General features: G+C 48.2%; 1 protein-coding gene across 1 annotated transcript in view; it reads right to left on the bottom strand.

Annotated features, from left to right (window-relative positions):
- The window catches only part of KYNU (kynureninase), a 137,213-nt gene that overhangs the window by 102,858 nt on the left and 15,209 nt on the right, over positions 1-19,146 (bottom strand). Inside the window, exon 4 of the mRNA XM_066577332.1 lies at positions 7,181-7,263. Within this exon, the coding sequence (XP_066433429.1) occupies positions 7,181-7,263 (83 nt within the window). The remainder of the gene's footprint in view (positions 1-7,180; positions 7,264-19,146) is intronic.

Here is a 19,146-nt window from a genome sequence, read left to right as displayed (position 1 = left end):
AATACCTGGAAGTACGTATTCCTAGAGATTACCAATATTCATAGAACCCCAATATTACTCTACTTTTCTTAAAGATAAATTTAAACTATGGAACTCACTTTATTTATCATCGGCCGGCAGAAAAAATCTCATTAAAATGGTAATACTGCTGAAACTTCTATAACTTCTATACAGTATGGAACACACTGAGGTTAGAATACCACAGCAAGTCATTAATGCAGTAAATGCCCCATGAATGATCATATTCTATATGGAGGAACTGTAGAGCTAGGATTCAAATTAAAACATTAAAGGAGATGTCTCGAGGAAGCAGTGAATTTTTTTTTTGCCCAGTCCCCCTTATTAAGCATACATTACTAAGCCCCCCTGTAAATGACTTTTCTAGCTGGTTTGTACTTACTGTTCCAGCGTTTCAGCAACTTATAAAAGTTTCCCCAAGATGGCCGCCAGCTCTTTTCCCTTCGCTTGCTGCAGCCCGACGTGCGCACTCCCGAGACGCTACCAGCTGTGTCTCCATGGCAACCAGACGCCCCGCAGCCGCCGACCGGACCCACCGCAGCCGCCGACCAGTCACCCACCGCCAGGCAGCAGGTAACCGGCGCTAGCCCCCGGCTCCCCAGCGCTACGCTCCCGGCTCCCCAGCGCTACGCTCCCGGCTCCCCAGCGCTAGACCCTGACAACAGACGAAGGCCCCGGAGCCCAGCGCTAGGCCCCGGAGCCCAGGTGAAGGCCCCCGGAGCCCAGCGCTAGGCCCCGGAGCCCAGCGCTAGGTTCCGGAGCCCAGCGCTAGGTTCCGGAGCCTAGCGCTAGGTTCCGGAGCCCAGCGCTGGGCTCCGGGGCCTACCGCTGTGGCCCGGGACCTTCACCTGTTAGTGAAGATCACCCCCCGACCCATCACTTACCTGGGCGGCTTCTCGGGACAGCTGGGCTGGGCTTCTCCGCTGGGCAGCTCCAGTTTCTGCACCTTCCTCTAACAGAGGAAGGTACAGAACGGCCGCTCCAGCGCGCTCCCGAGCAGTGACAGCTCGTCTGTGCATGCGCAGAAGAGCTGTAGCGGGGAGCACACTGAAGCGGCTCGTGCTGAAAGGAGAAGACCGGACTGCGCAAGCGCGTCTAAAAAAGCAAGCTGCCAGCGAATTTAGACGGAACCATGGAGACGAGGACGACAGCAACGGAGCAGGTAAGTGGAATAACTTCTGTATGGCTCATATTTAATGCACGATGTATATTACAAAGTGCATTAATATGGCCATACAGAAGTGCTGAACCCCACTTGGTTTCGCGAGACAACCCCTTTAAGGACTTACCAGATTTTAAGTTATATTATATAACAGGACTCCTCCTCCTCCTCCCTTTTACCTAGACCTAAACTTGCATTTCGAATATGGGACTTAGCCAAATGCTGGCAGGATATCAAGGCCTTTCATCTGAAACTCCCTTGTGGAATAATAAAGGACTTCCTCACCTTTTTAACTTTCCTTACTCCACAAAGTATTGGGGCATGGAGTAACGTCATTATAACATTTATTCATTCAAGGGACCTTTGTGTTCTTCAAACAGATGTAACAAATCTATGATATAACTACGGTTGCCACCTGGCCGGTAATCCACCGGCCTGGCTGGTATTTTTTCTGTCAGGCCGCTGCCGGTATTTTTTTTTTACCAGCCCTATTACAGGCCGGTATTTTCAGAGCCTGCACTGCCCCCTAGCGCTGGTTAACCCTCCTCCGGCAGTCCTGACATTAGGGGAAACACAGACCTGCAGAGCTGACAGCTTCCAGGACATCTGATGATGTTATGTCATGTGTGGGAGGAGTCAGGGATCACATGAACACGGAGGGGGGTCAGTAAATGTAAGACTTTTCAGGGTTGTGTGTGTGTGTGTTGGAGCTGTGGGGGTCTGGATGGACGGAGTGAGTGGAGTTGTGTGTGTGATGTGTGGGGGGTCAGGATGGATGTAGTAGAGCTGTGTGTGTGATGTGTGTGGGGGTCAGGATGGATGTAGTAGAGCTGTGTGTGTGCGATGTGTGGGGATCAGGATGGATGGAGCGGAGCTATGTGTATGATGTGTGGGGGTCAGGATGGATGTAGCAGAGCTGTGTGTGATGTCTGGGGGTCAGGATGGATGTAGCAAAGCTGTGTGTGTGCGCAATATATGGGGATCAGGATGGATGTAGCAGAATTGTGTGTGTGCGATGTGTGGGGATCAGGATGGATGTAGCAGAGCTGTGTGTGCGATGTGTGGGGATCAGGAAGGATATTGCAGAGCTGCATGTGTGTGATATGTGGGGATCAGGATAGATGTAGCGGAGCTGTGTGTGTGATGTGTGGGGGATTAGGATGGATGTAGCGGAGTTGTGTGTATGCGATGTGTGGGGGTCAGGGTAGATGGCCGGCTTACGCTGCAGTGACAGTGTTGGGACCCGAGGAGGAGAGCGGAGGAGCAGTACGAGGTATGTACCATGTACTGCATGTAATCTTGTATGTTTAGGTGGTATATGTTATACTAGCTGTACATATCATTACATACAGGACATATCCAGGTTACAGCAGCATCACTGTATACAGGGGAGGTATATCTCCCATATATAGTGATATGGACCATGTGATGCGAGTGTTTGCAGACTGCAGCGTGTTCTCGCAAGTACTGTGAATCACACTAAGCGTCATCTACACGCGAGAACACGCTGCCCTGGATCCCACACATGCGCACAGCCGCTGGACGGGATCCAGGAGATAAAGGAGGAAAAAAATGCTGTGATAGGTCGGTATTTTTTCGTGACAAAGGTGGCAACCCTAGATATAACCCATCAGATCGTCACAAGTTTCTTCAACTTCGTCATGCTGTATGTATCCAATATACAAAACCTTATCTATGCATTTCCTCTTACCCTTTAACTGAGATTTTACATTTTCAGGGACCTAAAGGATTAATCTCACATTTGTACACTTATTGAATTAGATCTAAATTTTCAACTTTGAAGCTGAAGGTAGAAGATATGTGGAGAGCCTTTATACCTTCTCTTATGAATGAAGACCGGTCCAATATGATGGGATCTCATTTGTTTTCAACTTTCATCTTATACTGATGCTACTTTACCTCTACAAAACGGCATCACGTGGGGAATACCCCCCCCCCCCTCAATGCTATACGTGTTTAACACCAAAAGATAATGTTTTTCATTTAAAGGGGTTGTCCCGCGAAACAAAGTTGGGGTATACACTTCTGTATGGCCATATTAATGCACTTTGTAATGTACATTGTGCATTAATTATGAGCCACACAGAAGTTATTCACTTACCTGTTCCGTTGCTGGCGTCCCCGTCTCCATGGTGCCGTCTAATTTTCAGCGTCTAATCGCCCGATTAGACGCGCTTGCGCAGTCCGGTCTTCTCCCTTCTGAATGGGGCCGCTCGTGCCAAAGAGCTGCTCCTCGTAGCTCCGCCCTGTCACGTGTGCCGATTCCAGCCAATCAGGAGGCTGGAATCGGCAATGGACCGCACAGAAGCCCTGCGGTCCACCGAGGGTGAAGATCCCGGCGGCCATCTTCGCAAGGTAAGTAAGAAGTCACCGGAGCGCGGGGATTCAGGTAAGTACTATCCGTTTGTTTTTTTTAAACCCCTGCATCGGGTTTGTCTCGCGCCGAACGGGGGGGCTATTGAAAAAAAAAAAAAACCCGTTTCGGCGCGGGACAACCCTTTAATGTGGAATTGTAGTGAAGTTCAGACATTTTGGTCTGAAGTAACAGACTTGCTTAGTTAAATACTCGGACTACCAGCTCTGAAAACTCCAGAAATTAGTTTGAGTCTTTTGGATGATGAACAGTGGTAACATCATACATGAATCTTACTACGTGAAACCCTTTTTATAGCTCTAAAACAATTGCGATGAGGGGAATGGATAGGCGAACCCCAATTATGACTGATTGGCTTAACATGGTTAGCACAATCATTTCTTATGAAAACTAAAAATTGTTTTTAAGGACAGTAAGAGTTCTGAAAAATGCCACAAGTTATGGGATATATGGTATAATTCCTCAACTGACCTGGACTGACCGCCTGCCAGGCACACCTTCAGGCCAATGGGTTTGCCTCTGAATCCGTGTTACAACTCATAAGATTCATCTTCACACACAATTATTTCTCCTTTAGCAAAGAAATATTCCTGCAACTCTGGAACATCCATAGGTAGTAAAATGGCACCGCAATATGCCAACCTTTTTATGGCAAAACTGGAGAGTGACTTTCTGGCCTCTTGCCCCAGCAAACCATTACCCTACTTCCGCTATATTGATGACATCATAATCACCTGGACCAACACCGAACAAGAAATAATAAAATTCCATGAGAGATTCCATGCACTCCACCCCACCATAAACCTGACATTAAGCTACTCATATAATGAAATCAACTTTATGGACACCGCTATAAAAATCTCAAATGCAATAGAGACATACGTATACCGAAAACAGATTGATTGGCCCACATACCTCAGATGGGACAGTTCCCATACTAAGCACATCAAAAAGTGCTTTGTGTACAGCCAGGACATCAGATACAACCAGATCTCCTCCAACTCAACAGACCGAGAGGAACATTTATACCACTTTAAAAAGGACATTTTTAAACCAGGGCTACCATCCCACCACAGTTGATGACCAAATCACCAGAGCCACCAGGATACCCAGAAATCAAGTGCTCTAATACACAGAGAAGGAAGAGAATGGTCATGTGCCTCTAGTGGTGACCTACAATCTATAGCTAGAGGTACTAAGGAAAACTACAAAGAAACTCCATCATAGGCTACACAAGGATGACCATCTGACCACCATATTCCCAGACCCTCCCCTCCAATGTTACAGGCAATCTCCAAGTCTGAGGACCTTTATAATCAGGAGTGCATTGCCCTCTGACACACAAAAAGGAACTTATCCCTGTAATGTAAGGAGTTGTAATACATGCTGACATGTACAGACCACGGACAGGATACATAACCCCAACACACAGCAGGACTATAAGATCCCGGGACATTCACATGTTACATGTCTGATGTTGTGTACCTGATCCGCTGTAGTAAATGTCCTGTTGGGGCCCTTTATGTTGGAGAAATAGGACAAAAACTGACAGCCAGGATGAGATCTCATCGCCACATGATTAAGGAGAGAAGTACAGAATTACCTGCGGCTGAGCATTGCTCTAGTCACGGACATAGCATACAATATATGAAAGTTACTTTATTAAAATGCAATTTCATTTCCCAACATCACAGAATTTGGGAGTACAATGAACCTCAGAGGGAGCTTCTTGCATCAGTGGAGAATATGATAAATCTAGAGCAGAGATAACACGCTGGCCTGTTGACCCCCCTAACACTAATTCAGAGTCCATGAATAAAACAAAGGGTCAGAATAGCTCTCCACAAAGTAACTTATGAAAAATGAGTACATTAGTAATGGCTTGTAATGATAGGTAGATGTTCCCTCATTTTCCTCAATCCTTGAATCGAGAGAGCTGCTTTGTGTGCTTGTGTTCCCCAAGATAGGGGACCCAATAGTGAATAGCTGAGATAAATCAAGAAAAATACACCCAGCGCTTCCGAGGATAGACTGTAGGATTCTTCTATCATATATGATGTAAACTTCTGTTATTGAATATGCAACGCGTTTCGGCCCGTTCTCTTAGAGCCTGTATCAAGCATAATATATTATATAAATTGAATCATTTATATAGAAAGATAAGAAATTATCACTTACATTCAAAAATCAATGCCGGTGTTGGTGGTCGCCATGTTGGGGCGTGGGCAGTGACGCGGTCGGCGTCAGCCGAGGCCGAACGTCAGCGTCATGACGCGTGGGTGCTCTGACGTCACCGCGTGGTTGTGCGCAAGCATGGCCAAGCATCGGCGTCAGGACGTCCTTAGGTCCGACTAGTCACGTGTGAGTCACAAGACCTAACAGTGATGATGCCGGCATCCGACGCGGTCAGACGCAGGCGTCATGACGCGTGGATGTGTATACATCACCGCACATGCGCGCGCCAGCAACAGGGCTGGCCAGCCACATGCGAGTCATGAGACCTAACATTAGAGTCACATGATCAAATAACACAGCTATGTTTTATGAGTCCATAAAACTGTCACATCCCTTATCAGGGGACTAATTAAGTATTTACTCCTCTACTCATCCCGTTCTGGTATTGCTTTATGTGCAAATTAATCATATCATGTCTGTGCCTTGTCATACATATATGTATATCTCTGTCTCCACCTCTTCTGCCCTATTCCATTAAGGCCTGATGAAAAATCCCTGCCTATGTTCGAAAGCTCGCTGTAACACCATGTATTTTTGTTAGCCATTAAAAAGGTACCATTTCTACAGGATTACTTGGTTTCTCTTACTGAGAAAAAGCACAATTTCTCAACTATGATATTTACCTAAAATTCCCTGTCATTACTTGCTAAATCAACTAGCAACCTGAGAATATAGTTGGAAGATATAACCTGGTCTATATCATAGAATAGAATTATAGAATGGTAGAGTTGGAAGGGTCCTCCAGAGTCATCGGGTCCTCCAGGGTCATCTGGTCCAACCCCCTACTCAGTTCACTAAATCATCCCAGACAGATATTTGTCCAGCCGCTGAAAACTTCCATTGAAGGAGAACTCCCCACCTCCCGTGGTAACCTGTTCCACTCATTGATCCCCCTCACTATCTAATATCTAATCTGTGTCTCCTCCCTTTCAGTTTCATCCCATTGCTTCTAGTCTTTCCTTGTGCAGATGAGAATAGGGCTGATCCCTCTGCACTGTGACAGCCCTTCAGATATTTGTAGACCGCTATTAAGTCTCCTCTCAGCCTTCTCTTCTGCAAGCTAAACATTCCCAGATCCTTTACCCGTTCCTCATAGGACATGATTTGCAGACTGCTCACCATCTTGGGAACTCTTCTCTGAACTTGCTCTAGTTTGTCTATGTCTTTTTTAAAGTGGGGTGTCCAGATGAGGTCTGACTAAGGAAGAGTAGAGGAAAATGCTAACTGCACACCTCCCCCCTCACAAGTGCACCAGCCATGGCAGTGGCAGTAACGAGTCATGTTTCATTATATTATGGATTTGCAGAACATATCTGCCCCCGCAGGTTCTTTTCACTGCATAAAAGATAAACAGAATATATTCTACATACCTACAAGTTTCGCCATAAGGTCCACAATGCATTCATCAGCAAGCGCCCACGGACGTTTTCCCATGAAATGACCATGAACACCCCTAAAAACAGACATGTACAAGTAATGAGAATCTTCCTGGTGCTAAAACAATATACTGATAAAAATAAGAAAATAATAATTAACATTTGACGATACATTTGATGAATCTACATTTATTGTTAAAAAAAAACAAACAAAACAACAACCCCCCCCCCCCCCCCCCAAGAAGTTGTCTAAATTGAATGAGACTCTGTGTGATTGTAACATTGATTACAATATCATTGCAAAAGCAGCTTTTATTGTGAAGAACTGACCCCTTGTAGGGAGGCTCTAGTACCCTGTTGTACCGCCTCTAGCTTGGATACAAGATGTGATACGGGTGGGCATGGAGGCTCTAGTACCAGGTTGTACTGCCTCTAGCTTGGATACAAGATGTTATACGGGGGCATGGAGGCTCTAGTACCCTGTTGTACCGCCTCTAGCTTGGATACAAGATGTTATACGGGGGCATGGAGGCTCTAGTACCCTGTTGTACCGCCTCTAGCTTGGATACAAGGTGTGATACAGGCGGGCATGGAGGCTCTAGTACCCTGTTGTACCGCCACTAGCTTGGATACAAGATGTGATACGGGTGGGCATGGAGGCTCTAGTACCCTGTTGTGCCGCCTCTAGCTTGGATACAAGATGTGATACGGTCAGGCATGGAGGCTCTAGTACCAGGTTGTACTGCCTCTAGCTTGGATACAAGATGTGATACAGGTGGACATGGAGGCTCTAGTACCCTGTTGGGTCATCTCTAGCTTGGAAACAAGATATGATACGGGTGGGCATGGAGGAAAACAGGTACTGTATGGTATTCTGCAGCATATCGCTCCCCATTTCCTGTAACCAAGCTTCTAGATTGTGCAAAGTTGTAGGCTGTCAAAAGTTGGTGTCCCAGATGGTCCCATATATGTTCTATTGGTAATACATCTGATGACCTGGCATCCACAGAAGTGTGACAATGCAGGGCAGCAATGCTAGATCACCGAGGCAGCGAATGGGCAAGTACTGCTGGTATTTGTTATTTTTATATTTCTGCACCTGCCATTACATACTCATAAAGTAACTAGACAACCCCTTTTACTTCCTCACTACCCTAGGACACCAGGGACACTGAGTACAGGAATATTGATATTAACCCTTTTACAGCCCCTGTTGTTGTTTATTCGTTAAGTCGCTTCCGACTCTTCATGACTTCGTGGACCAGCCCACGGCAGAGATTCCTGTCGGCTGTCGCGACCCTTCACAGCCCTAGATCACCAGAAATGCTGACCTTAACACCTTTGCTGCCAGAGATCACCAGTGAAACAAATATTAGACCCAACTGCATCCTGGTGGTTTGAGGCAGTGAAGGGTTTATGATTATATTACTCTGCCCCTATATCTATATAGTTAAAGTAAACTTGAAAAACGCAGCCAACTGTACTTTTAATACAACTGAGGTAAAGACATAGCAATGTATACTGGATGAATCCATACATTTTAGTAAATGAAACTCTGTGAGTGAATTTCCTACCAAACATGGCGAGAATCTGGTCTATGCACACAATACCCGGACCTCTAACAGTTCTACTGAAGCAAATGTGGATTACCATACAACTAGAGATGAGCGAGCACCAAAATGCTCGGGTGCTCGTTACTCGGGACGAAATTATCGCAATGCTCGAGGGTTCGTTTCGAGTAGCGAACCCCATTGAAGTCAATGGGCGACCGAGCATTTTTGTATATGACTGGTGCTCGCTAAGGTTTTCATTTGTGAAAATCTGGGCAATTCAAGAAAGTGATGGGAACGACACAGCAACGGATAGGGCAGGCTAGGGGCTACATGTTGGGCTGCATCTCAAGTTCCCAGGTCCCACTATTAAGCCACAATAGCGGCGAGAGTGCCCCCCCCCCAACAACTTTTACTTTTGAAAGCCCTCATTAGTCACAATAGTCACAGGCAGGTACAACTCCGCAATGGGAATTCCGTGTGCACCCACAGCATGGGTGGCTCCCTGGAACCCACCGGCTGTACATAAATGTATCCCATTGCAGTGCCCATCACAGCTGAGGTAACGTCCGATTAAATGCAGGTGGGCTTCGGCCCACACTGCATGCCCCAGTCAGACTGGGGTTCTTTAGAAGTAGACACATGCAGTTACAACTCCGTGTGGACCAACAGCATGGGTGGGTGCCAGGAAGCCACTGGCAGTACATAAATATATCCCATTGCATTGCCCAGCACAGCTGAGGTAATGTCATGTTTAATGCAGGTGGGCTTCGGCCCACACTGCATGCCCCAGTCAGACTGGGGTTCTTTAGAAGTAGACACATGCAGTTACAACTCCCTGTGGACCCACAGCATGGGTGGCTCCCTGGAACCCACCGGCGGTACATAAATATATCCCATTGCAGTGCCCAACACAGCTGATGTAACGTCAGCTTTAATGCAGGTGGGCAAAAAATTAATTGGATTACACTGTAGGCGAGGGCCCACAAAAATTGGTGTACCAACAGTACTATTGTACCTCAGAAAAATTGTCCATGCCCAACCAAGAGGGCAGGTGAAACCCATTAATCGCTTTGGTTAATGTGGCTTAATTGGTAACTAGGCCTGGAGGCAGCCCAGTTAAAATAAAAATTGGTTGAGGTGAAAGTTTCAACGCTTTAATGAGCATTGAAACGTATAAAAATTGTTTACAAAAATTATATGACTGAGCCTTGTGGGCCTAAGAAAAATTGCCCGTTCGGCGTGATTACGTCAGGTTTCAGGAGGAGGAGCAGGAGGAGGAGGATGAATATTATACACAGATTGATGAAGCTAAAAGTTCCACGTTTTTGATGGTGATAGAGAACAATGCTTCCATCCGCGGGTGCAGCCTACGTATTGTTTAGGTATTGCTGCTGTCCGCTGGTGGAGAAGAGAAGTCTGGGGAAATCCAGGCTTTGTTCATCTTGATGAGTGTAAGCCTGTCGGCACTGTTGGTTGACAGGCGGGTACGCTTATCCGTGATGATTCCCCCAGCCGCACTAAACACCCTCTCTGACAAGACGCTAGCCGCAGGACAAGCAAGCACCTCCAGGGCATACAGTGCGAGCTCAGGCCACGTGTCCAGCTTCGACACCCAGTAGTTGTAGGGGGCAGAGGTGTCACGGAGGACGATCGTGCGATCGGCTACGTACTCCCTCACCATCCTTTTACAGTGCTCCCGCCGACTCAGCCTTGACTGGGGAGCGGTGACACAGTCTTGCTGGGGAGCCAGAAAGCTGTCAAAGGCCTTAGAGAGTGTTCCCCTGCCTGTGCTGTACATGCTGCCTGATCTCTGCGCCTCCCCTGCTACCTGGCCCTCGGAACTGCGCCTTCGGCCACTAGCGCTGTCGGATGGGAATTTTACCATCAGTTTGTCCGCCAGGGTCCTGTGGTATAGCATCACTCTCGAACCCCTTTCCTCTTCGGGTATGAGAGTGTAAAGGTTCTCCTTATACCGTGGGTCGAGCAGTGTGTACACCCAGTAATCCGTAGTGGCCAGAATGCGTGTAACGCGAGGGTCACGAGAAAGGCATCCTAACATTAAGTCAGCCATGTGTGCCAGGGTACCTGTACGCAACACATGGCTGTCCTCACTAGGAAGATCACTTTCAGGATCCTCCTCCTCCTCCTCCTCCTCCTCAGGCTATACACGCTGAAAGGATGACAGGCAAGCAGCATGGGTACCCTCAGCAGTGGGCCAAGCTGTCTCTTCCCCCTCCTCCTCATCCTCCTCATGCTCCTCCTCCTCCTCCTGAACGCGCTGAGATATAGACAGGAGGGTGCTCTGACTATCCAGCGACATACTGTCTTCCCCTGCCTCTGTTTCCGAGCGCAAAGCGTCTGCCTTTATGCTTTGCAGGGAACTTCTCAGCAGGCATAGCAGAGGAATTGTGACGCTAATGATTTCAGCATCGCCGCTCACCACCTGGGTAGACTCCTCAAAGTTTCCAAGGACCTGGCAGATGTCTGCCAACCAGGCCCACTCTTCTGTAAAGAATTGAGGAGGCTGACTCCCACTGCGCCGCCCATGTTGGAGTTGGTATTCCACTATAGCTCTACGTTGCTCATAGAGCCTGGCCAACATGTGGAGCGTAGAGTTTCACCGTGTGGGCACGTCGCACAGCAGTCGGTGTACTGGCAGATGAAACCGATGTTGCAGGGTCCGCAGGGTGGCAGCGTCCGTGTGGGACTTGCGGAAATGTGCGCAGAGCCGGCGCACCTTTCCGAGCAGGTCTGACAAGCGTGGGTAGCTTTTCAGAAAGCGCTGAACCACCAAATTAAAGACGTGGGCCAGGCCTGGCACGTGCGTGAGGCTGCCGAGCTGCAGAGCCGCAACCAGGTTACGGCCGTTGTCACACACGACCATGCCCAGTTGGAAGCTCAGCAGCGAAAGCCAGCGGTCAGTCTGCTCTGTCAGACCCTGCAGCAGTTCGTGGATCGTGTGCCTCTTCTCTCCTAAGCTGAGTAGTTTCAGCACGGCCTGCTGACGCTTGCCCACCGCTGTGCTGCTGCTGGCGACGTGCTGCTGCTGACACATCTTGATTGCGAGACAGAGGTTGCGTAGGAGGAGGAGGAGGGTGGTTTAGTGGAGGAAGCATACACCGCCGCAGATACCACCACCGAGCTGGGGTCCGCAATTCTAGGGGTGGGTAGGGTGTGAGCGGTCCCAGGCTCTGACTCGGTCCCAGCCTCCACTAAATTCACCCAATGTGCCGTCAGGGAGATATAGTGGCCCTGCCCGCCTGTGCTTGTCCACGTGTCCGTTGTTAAGTGGACCTTGGCAGTAACCGCGTTGGTGAGGGCGCGTACAATGTTGCGGGAGACGTGGTCGTGCAGGGCTGGGACAGCACATCGGGAAAAGTAGTGGCGACTGGGAACTGAGTAACGCGGGGCCGCCGCCGCCATCATACCTTTGAAAGCCTCCGTTTCCACAACCCTATACAGCAGCATCTCCAGGCTGATAAATTTGGCTATGTGCACGTTTAACGCTTGAGCGTGCGGGCGCGTGACGGCGTACTTGCGCTTGCGCTCCAACACTTGCACTAGCGACGGCTGGACGGTGCGCTCAGAGACATTGGTGGATGGGGCCGAGCACAGCGGAGGTTAGGGTGTGGGTGCAGGCCAGGAGACAGTAGTGCCTGTGTCCTGAGAGGGGGGTTGGATCTCAGTGGCAGGTTGGTGCACAGGGGGAGAGGCAGCGGTGCAAACCGGAGGCGGTGAACGGCCTTTGTCCCACCTTGTGGGGTGCTTGGCCATCATATGTCTGTGCATGCTGGTGGTGGTGAGGCTCGTGGTGGTGGCTTCCCGGCTGATCTTGGCGTGACAAAGGTTGCACACCACTGTTCGTCGGTCGTCTGCACTCTCAGTGAAAAACTGCCAGACCTTTGAGCAACTCGGCCTCTGCAGGGTGGCATGGCGCGAGGGGGCGCTTTGGGAAACAGTTGGTGGATTATTCGGTCTGGCCCTGCCTCTACCCCTGGCCACCGCACTGCCTCTTCCAACCTGCCCTGCTGCTGCACTTGCCTCCCCCTCTGAAGACCTGTCCTCAGTAGGCATAGCAAACCAGGTGGGGTCAGTCACCTCATCGTCCTGCTGCTCTTCCTCCGAATCCTCTGTGCGCTGCTCCCTCGGACTTACTGCCCTTACTACTACCTGAGTGATAGACAACTGTGTCTCATCGTCATCGTCCTCCTCACCCAATGAAAGCTCTTGAGACAGTTGCTGGAAGTCCCCAGCCTCATCCCCCGGACCCCGGGAACTTTCCAAAGGTTGGGCATCGGTCACGACAAACTCCTCCGGTGGGAGAGGAACCATTACTGGCCATTCTGGGCAGGGGCCCGGGAACAGTTCCTGGGAGTCTGCCTGCTCCTCAGAATGTGTCATTGTAATGGAGTGAGGAGGCTGGGAGGAAGGAGGAGCAGCAGCCAGAGGATTCAGAGTTGCAGCAGTGGACGGCGCAGAACTCTGGGTGGTCGATAGATTGCTGGATGCACTTTCTGCCATCCACGACAGGACCTGCTCACACTGCTCATTTTCTAATAAAGGTCTACCGCGTGGACGCATTAATTGTGAGATGAATGTGGGGACGCCAGAAACGTGCCTCTCTCCTAATCCCGCAGCAGTCGGCTGCGATACACCTGGATCAGGAGCTCGGCCTGTTCCCACACCCTGACTTGGGCCTCCGCGTCCACGTCCTCTAGGCCTACCCCTACCCCTCAGCATGGTGTATTACCAGTAGCGCAGAAACAGAATGCTGTAATTAAATGTGCCGCTTATTGGCCTGTGGTTGGAGGCTGACTTCGCTTACGGAATGCACAGCAGAGGCAGGAAAGAATTTTGCGCAAGCCTGCTGTAACACTTAGCTGGCTGCGTATGAATTAGGACAACTACCCCCAGCAGAGACCCAGTACACTTGTGGACAGGAATACAGCGGTGATGTAAGAGGCAACACAGAGGCAGGAAAGAATTTTGCGCAAGCCTGCTGTAACACTTAGCTGGCTGCGTATGAATTAGGACAACTACCCCCAGCAGAGACCCAGTACACTTGTGGACAGGAATACAGCGGTGATGTAAGAGGCAACACAGAGGCAGGAAAGAATTTTGCGCAAGCCTGCTGTAACACTTAGCTGGCTGCGTATGAATTAGGACAAATACCCCCAGCAGAGACCCAGTACACTTGTGGACAGGAATACAGCGGTGATGTAAGAGGCAACACAGAGGCAGGAAAGAATTTTGTGCAAGCCTGCTGTAACACTTAGCTGGCTGCATATGAATTAGGACAACTACCCCCAGCAGAGACCCAGTACACTTGTGGACAGGAATACAGTGGTGATGTAAGAGGCAACACAGAGGCAGGAAAGAATTTTGCGCAAGCCTGCTGTAACACTTAGCTGGCTGCGTATGAATTAGGACAACTACCCCCAGCAGAGACCCAGTACACTGAGGACGGTCACAGGCAGCCCAAATAGATTTTTTTTCCCAAATGTTTTTGGAAAGGCCCACTGCCTATATACACTAAATATGTCTTCTGTCCCTGCCTCACCACTACTGGCCCTGGACAATGTAAAATTACTGCAGGACGCAATGCTCTGCACGGCCGATATACAAAAAAAAAAGTGCAACACTGCAAAAAGTAGCCTCCACACTACTGTACACGGTTAGATGTGGCCCTAAGAAGGACCGCTGGGGTTCTTGAAGCCTACAATAACTCCTAACGCTCTCCCTATTGCAGCTCCGGCACCAGCAGCACTGTCCCTGAACTATGTCAGAATGCATCTGTGGCGAGCCGCGGGAGGGGCCGATTTATATACTCGGGTGACACCTGATCTCGCCAGCCACTCACTGCCGGGGGGTGGTATAGGGCTTGAACGACGCAGGGGGAAGTTGTAATGCCTTCCCTGTCTTTCTATTGGCCAGAAAAGCGCGCTAACGTCTCAAAGATGAAAGTGAAAGTAACTCGAACATCGCGTGGTACTCGTCTCGAGTAACGAGCATCTCGAACACGCTAATACTCGAACGAGTATCAAGCTCGGACGAGTACGTTCGCTCATCTCTAATGCTGAATGTTAGTGTGCATTCTAAAGCTGAAATATCACAAGAAATTGGCTGTTTTGGGCATTATTCGGGTCTGGCATGTATGGACTTAACTATGGGCATCCAAAGCCGTCGCTTCCCTTTAGTCCACCTGGTCAGATGATCCTCTTCCTCCACAACGTCTTGCGAAGCCACATGAACCATCATCCTCCTGGCTCTGTCTTCTCCCCTCTGATGTTTCGAGATGCTGCTGTCAACCCACAGGCGCCCTCACAATACAATCGCTTAGTTGTGCTACTGTACTTATGTTATGAGCTTGGTCCTGGTGCTGTACTTATGATATGATCTTGGTCCTGGTACTGTACTTATGATATGATCTTGGCTCTGGTACAGTATTTATTTACTGAGCTGTTCTGGTACAGGTATGCTGCTATCTTGCCGCCTTCTGCACAAGCAGAATACAGGTAGACAGCCTGTCCGAGAAGTATATATAAATTCGTCTTATGATGGAGGGTTTGGGGGAGAATAGGGAGGGGGGAGAGACAATTAAAAAAAATCCATGTATTGTGCCACTTAACCCGAGGCTGGCACTGCTGGCACCTGCTGGATTTAGTTTCTTGGAAGTTGTTGTTTGGCACCTATGACTCATATAAAACTATGGAACTCAGAGGCGGTAGCCTGAGCTCAGTCCAAGTTATTTTATTCATGACTTCGAATGAAAATTCGCACTGGTTCTAGCGAAATAACAGTTTTGTTCAGAATATTTAAAATGAAAGTTTTAAAAATTTGAATTTTTTTTTAGGTCTAAAAATTTCCAAGCTTTTTAATGCTTTTTTGACCTTAAAAAAAAAATTCAAAAATGAAAGATATTCTGAAGTATTTGTCAGATTCGGCAAAAGTCTCACTTCTTAAGTACTAAAGTACGATGAAGAACATCTTAAAGATAAGTAAATATTCTCCATCGCTCCGATTTCCTGCAGAAATCTAACAATAATGATAATAAATAGATCGCATTCAAGACAATTGTCCCGGAAGCTTTCAGAATCTGATCTCAAAAACAGAGGTGAATACTTTATTCTAATCAGCTGAGATAATGGTGTTTTTGCTGCTGGCACCGGGATATTGGTGTCCTATCACATTTGCAGATTGCTGTAAAATGCTATGCAGATATTTTATAATCCCTCTTCTTTCCGCACTTTTTAAATCTTGAAATTATTAACTTTGACGTCGCCGAAGAAACTTTGAGGGTTAAAGGTTTTGCTGTGTGTCACATCTTTCAAAATAGCTGCTATTTCCCAGGTCCTCAGTCTGCAGCGTAACATTTCCAAAAGGAGAAAATAGATTTTAAAAGGGGGGGGGGGGGGGGATAGAGTACAACATCTGAGACGGCGGCAGAACTGCTGAGGTAGTTAGAAAACTAAATGTCTAAAAAGTAAAAATGTGTCTTCTTAAAGTTAAGCAAATCGTGATACTGCAACATGAATGTGAACCGGGCTGACCTAAACATGATCTATCTCTTATAAGGGGGAATGGAGCCTATCCTCACAGTAAAAATAGACTAATTGAGAGGCATGAGGCATCATGGACTGACTGGGGCTGTCACCGCCAGTACCGGCCTTAGCTTGGATGGCACACTGTACACAACTTTTTTTGGCGAATGGTCATAGCGAAAAAAAACTGTATAAATTTCACTCAAATGTCTGTATTCTGATTCTTCACGAAGCAGCAAGATTGCAGCATAACCACACCAGAACAGCTCAGTATATAAATAGTGTACCAGAACCAAGCTTTTGACATAAATACAGCACCAGCACCAAGCTCATTACATCAATACAGCACCAGAACCAAGCTCATTACATAAATATAGCACCAGAAGAGCTCAGTATATAAATAGTGTACCAGAACCAAGCTCATCATGTAAGGGGTTGAACTGCAGAGTTTGTTGTTCTCACTTTGTTTTTTAATGTTTAAGTAAAATTGCCCTCAGGGCCTGGAAAGGAAAATGTGTGCAGTACCCTGTGCTACGCACATACTCTCTATGGTCACTAGGCGACCTGTGTGATATTAATGGGCGATTCCCACCTTTTGGGTCAGAGAGGGCCTGAAAAGAAGGAAAAGTGAAGTTTTGCATCTGTGGTTGTACTAGGCAATGTTCTGCAAAATTGAAAATTCCTCAATGAGTGAAGGGGACAAAGAGTTCCACAAGGAAGTGACAAACATCTCCCTGCCAGGGTGACAAGAGAGACCTGTGAGCCCTGCCTGGTTGAATAAAGTTTGGAAGTTGTGCCCTATGGCATGTTGTGACTACTTGGGCGACCTGTCCACGGGCGTTGCGATATCCCGCGGCGGATCTCTGCTATGGGAGCCGCCACCTGCAGACAGATCTCCGCGGTCAGCCCATCTGACTATCGTCGCGGGGAACGCAATTCAAAAGCGCCCGTGGACAGGCAGCCTTGAGTGAACTGCACCAAATGAGAAACAGGTGACAGACTTTTTACAGGAACTTCGTCCGCTGGTTCCCTTTGATGACACCCATACTGCCCAACAGCCACACCGGGAATGGACCTGTCAGATGAACCACATCCCGACTCTGCTAAGGGTCGTCCAAGCCAGTCATCCACAGTAGTCTAACAATACAGAGTGGTGATTAGATAGTCTATAGAATGTCTCAGCCATCTTGGAAGCTCGAAAGCAGCATCCAGAACTGGCGAATTGTAGAGATGGCAGAAAAGAACAAGTGCCACTAACATACCCCTGCCCCTCGGCTCCTGGGACACAAACTGGAGGGCCACTATAATGCTTGTGCTCCTGATTATTAGCCACAATGCCCTTGTTAAAAGTAATATCAAACTACTAATGACCACATGTCTGTGAGTATGTATGTATGTGTGTGAGTGATTCTTATGTTTCACCCCTTGTGATGTCATTGCCCCGCCCCCTGGTGATGACATCGAAGGTCCCACAACATATATAAAACACTAATCGCAAGAAGAACAACACAGTTAGGGCTCTTGAAAAGGGGAGGACAAAAATAACAAAACGAGAATACAATTAAATCATTAATATCTCAGACACAACTCAGCAGTCCTGACAGAAGACACCAACCTACCGCCACCACAGAGATCCAGTAGACTGAAGGACCTGTGGTGATGTCACTGCTGTGGGAGGAGCGAAGCTGTGTTTGTCTTGTGTGGTAATCAAGCTGCTGTGAGTGTGCTGTGTGGGGATCATAATGCATGCACCGTGTAGCAGAGCTGTGTGGCACATTGTGCCACAAGAGACACTGCTACCATAATTTCCTACACAACTCAGCAGTCCTGGCAGAACACAGTGACCTACCAACACCACAGAGATCCAGTGGGCTAAAGGACCTGTGGTGATGTCACTGCTGTGGGAGGAGCCAAATTGTGTTTGTCTTGTGTGGTAATCAAGCTGCTGTGAGTGTGATGTGCCACCAGAAATACTGGGACTATAATGTCCTAATAATTATTAGTCTTCCGGATATACAGGGTGGAGCGCGGTAAATTGCTTTTTTGAGTTGCAGGTTGTGGCAGCGCTGTTGGTCGAAGAGAGGGGAGAGTGGGCGTTGCTTATAGTGGCTGACGGGAAGTTTGTCTGCAGCTGCTTTTCAGTTGCCATCATGCAGTGGACACGTGAGGAGCGTTCATTTTGTGTTGAAGCGTATTTTTCAAATAACCACTCGATCATTGCAATGCAACATGCTTTTCGTTTGCGATTCGCTGTTCCCCCACGCGGACGTGTTCCTGGACGGCAATCAGTTGTAAATTGGGTAAATGCATTCAGAACAGCAGGAAATGTGTCATCTGTACGAAGAGGACCTGCGAGAAGTGTTACAACACCACAAAACATCGAACGAGTTAGAGCAGCAGTATTGCAATCTCCGAAACGCTCTGCTCGGAAGCAAGCACTTGCTCTTGGCATTTCAAGACGTTCTCTCCACCGGATTCTTCATAGTGAACTGAATTTTCACCCGTATACAATGTGCGTGGTCCAACAATTGTCAGCACGGGGTTATGTTACACGACGAACATCTTGTGAAGACATGCTTGCAACCAAACCTCGTGACGCAATTGTGTTCTTTTCTGATGAGGCACATTTTCACCTCAGTGGGTGTGTAAACAAACCAAACATGCGGTACTGGAGCGACCCCAGAGAAGTTCACCAGAGACCTCTGCATTCGGACCGCGTCACTGTGTGGTGCGCCTTATCACCAGTAGGCATCATTGGCCCTTACTTTTTTCCGGCAACTGTGAATTCCGAATGTTACTTAACTATGCTGCAGGATTTTTTCCAGCCAGCACTCGAGGCAATGCAATTAGAGGATACATGGTTTCA

This window comes from Eleutherodactylus coqui, chromosome 8 (assembly GCF_035609145.1).
Source record: "Eleutherodactylus coqui strain aEleCoq1 chromosome 8, aEleCoq1.hap1, whole genome shotgun sequence".
Lineage (NCBI taxonomy): Eukaryota > Metazoa > Chordata > Amphibia > Anura > Eleutherodactylidae > Eleutherodactylus > Eleutherodactylus coqui.
The sequence above is the reverse complement of the archived record's forward strand: the minus strand, read 5'-3'. Positions and strand labels throughout refer to the sequence as shown.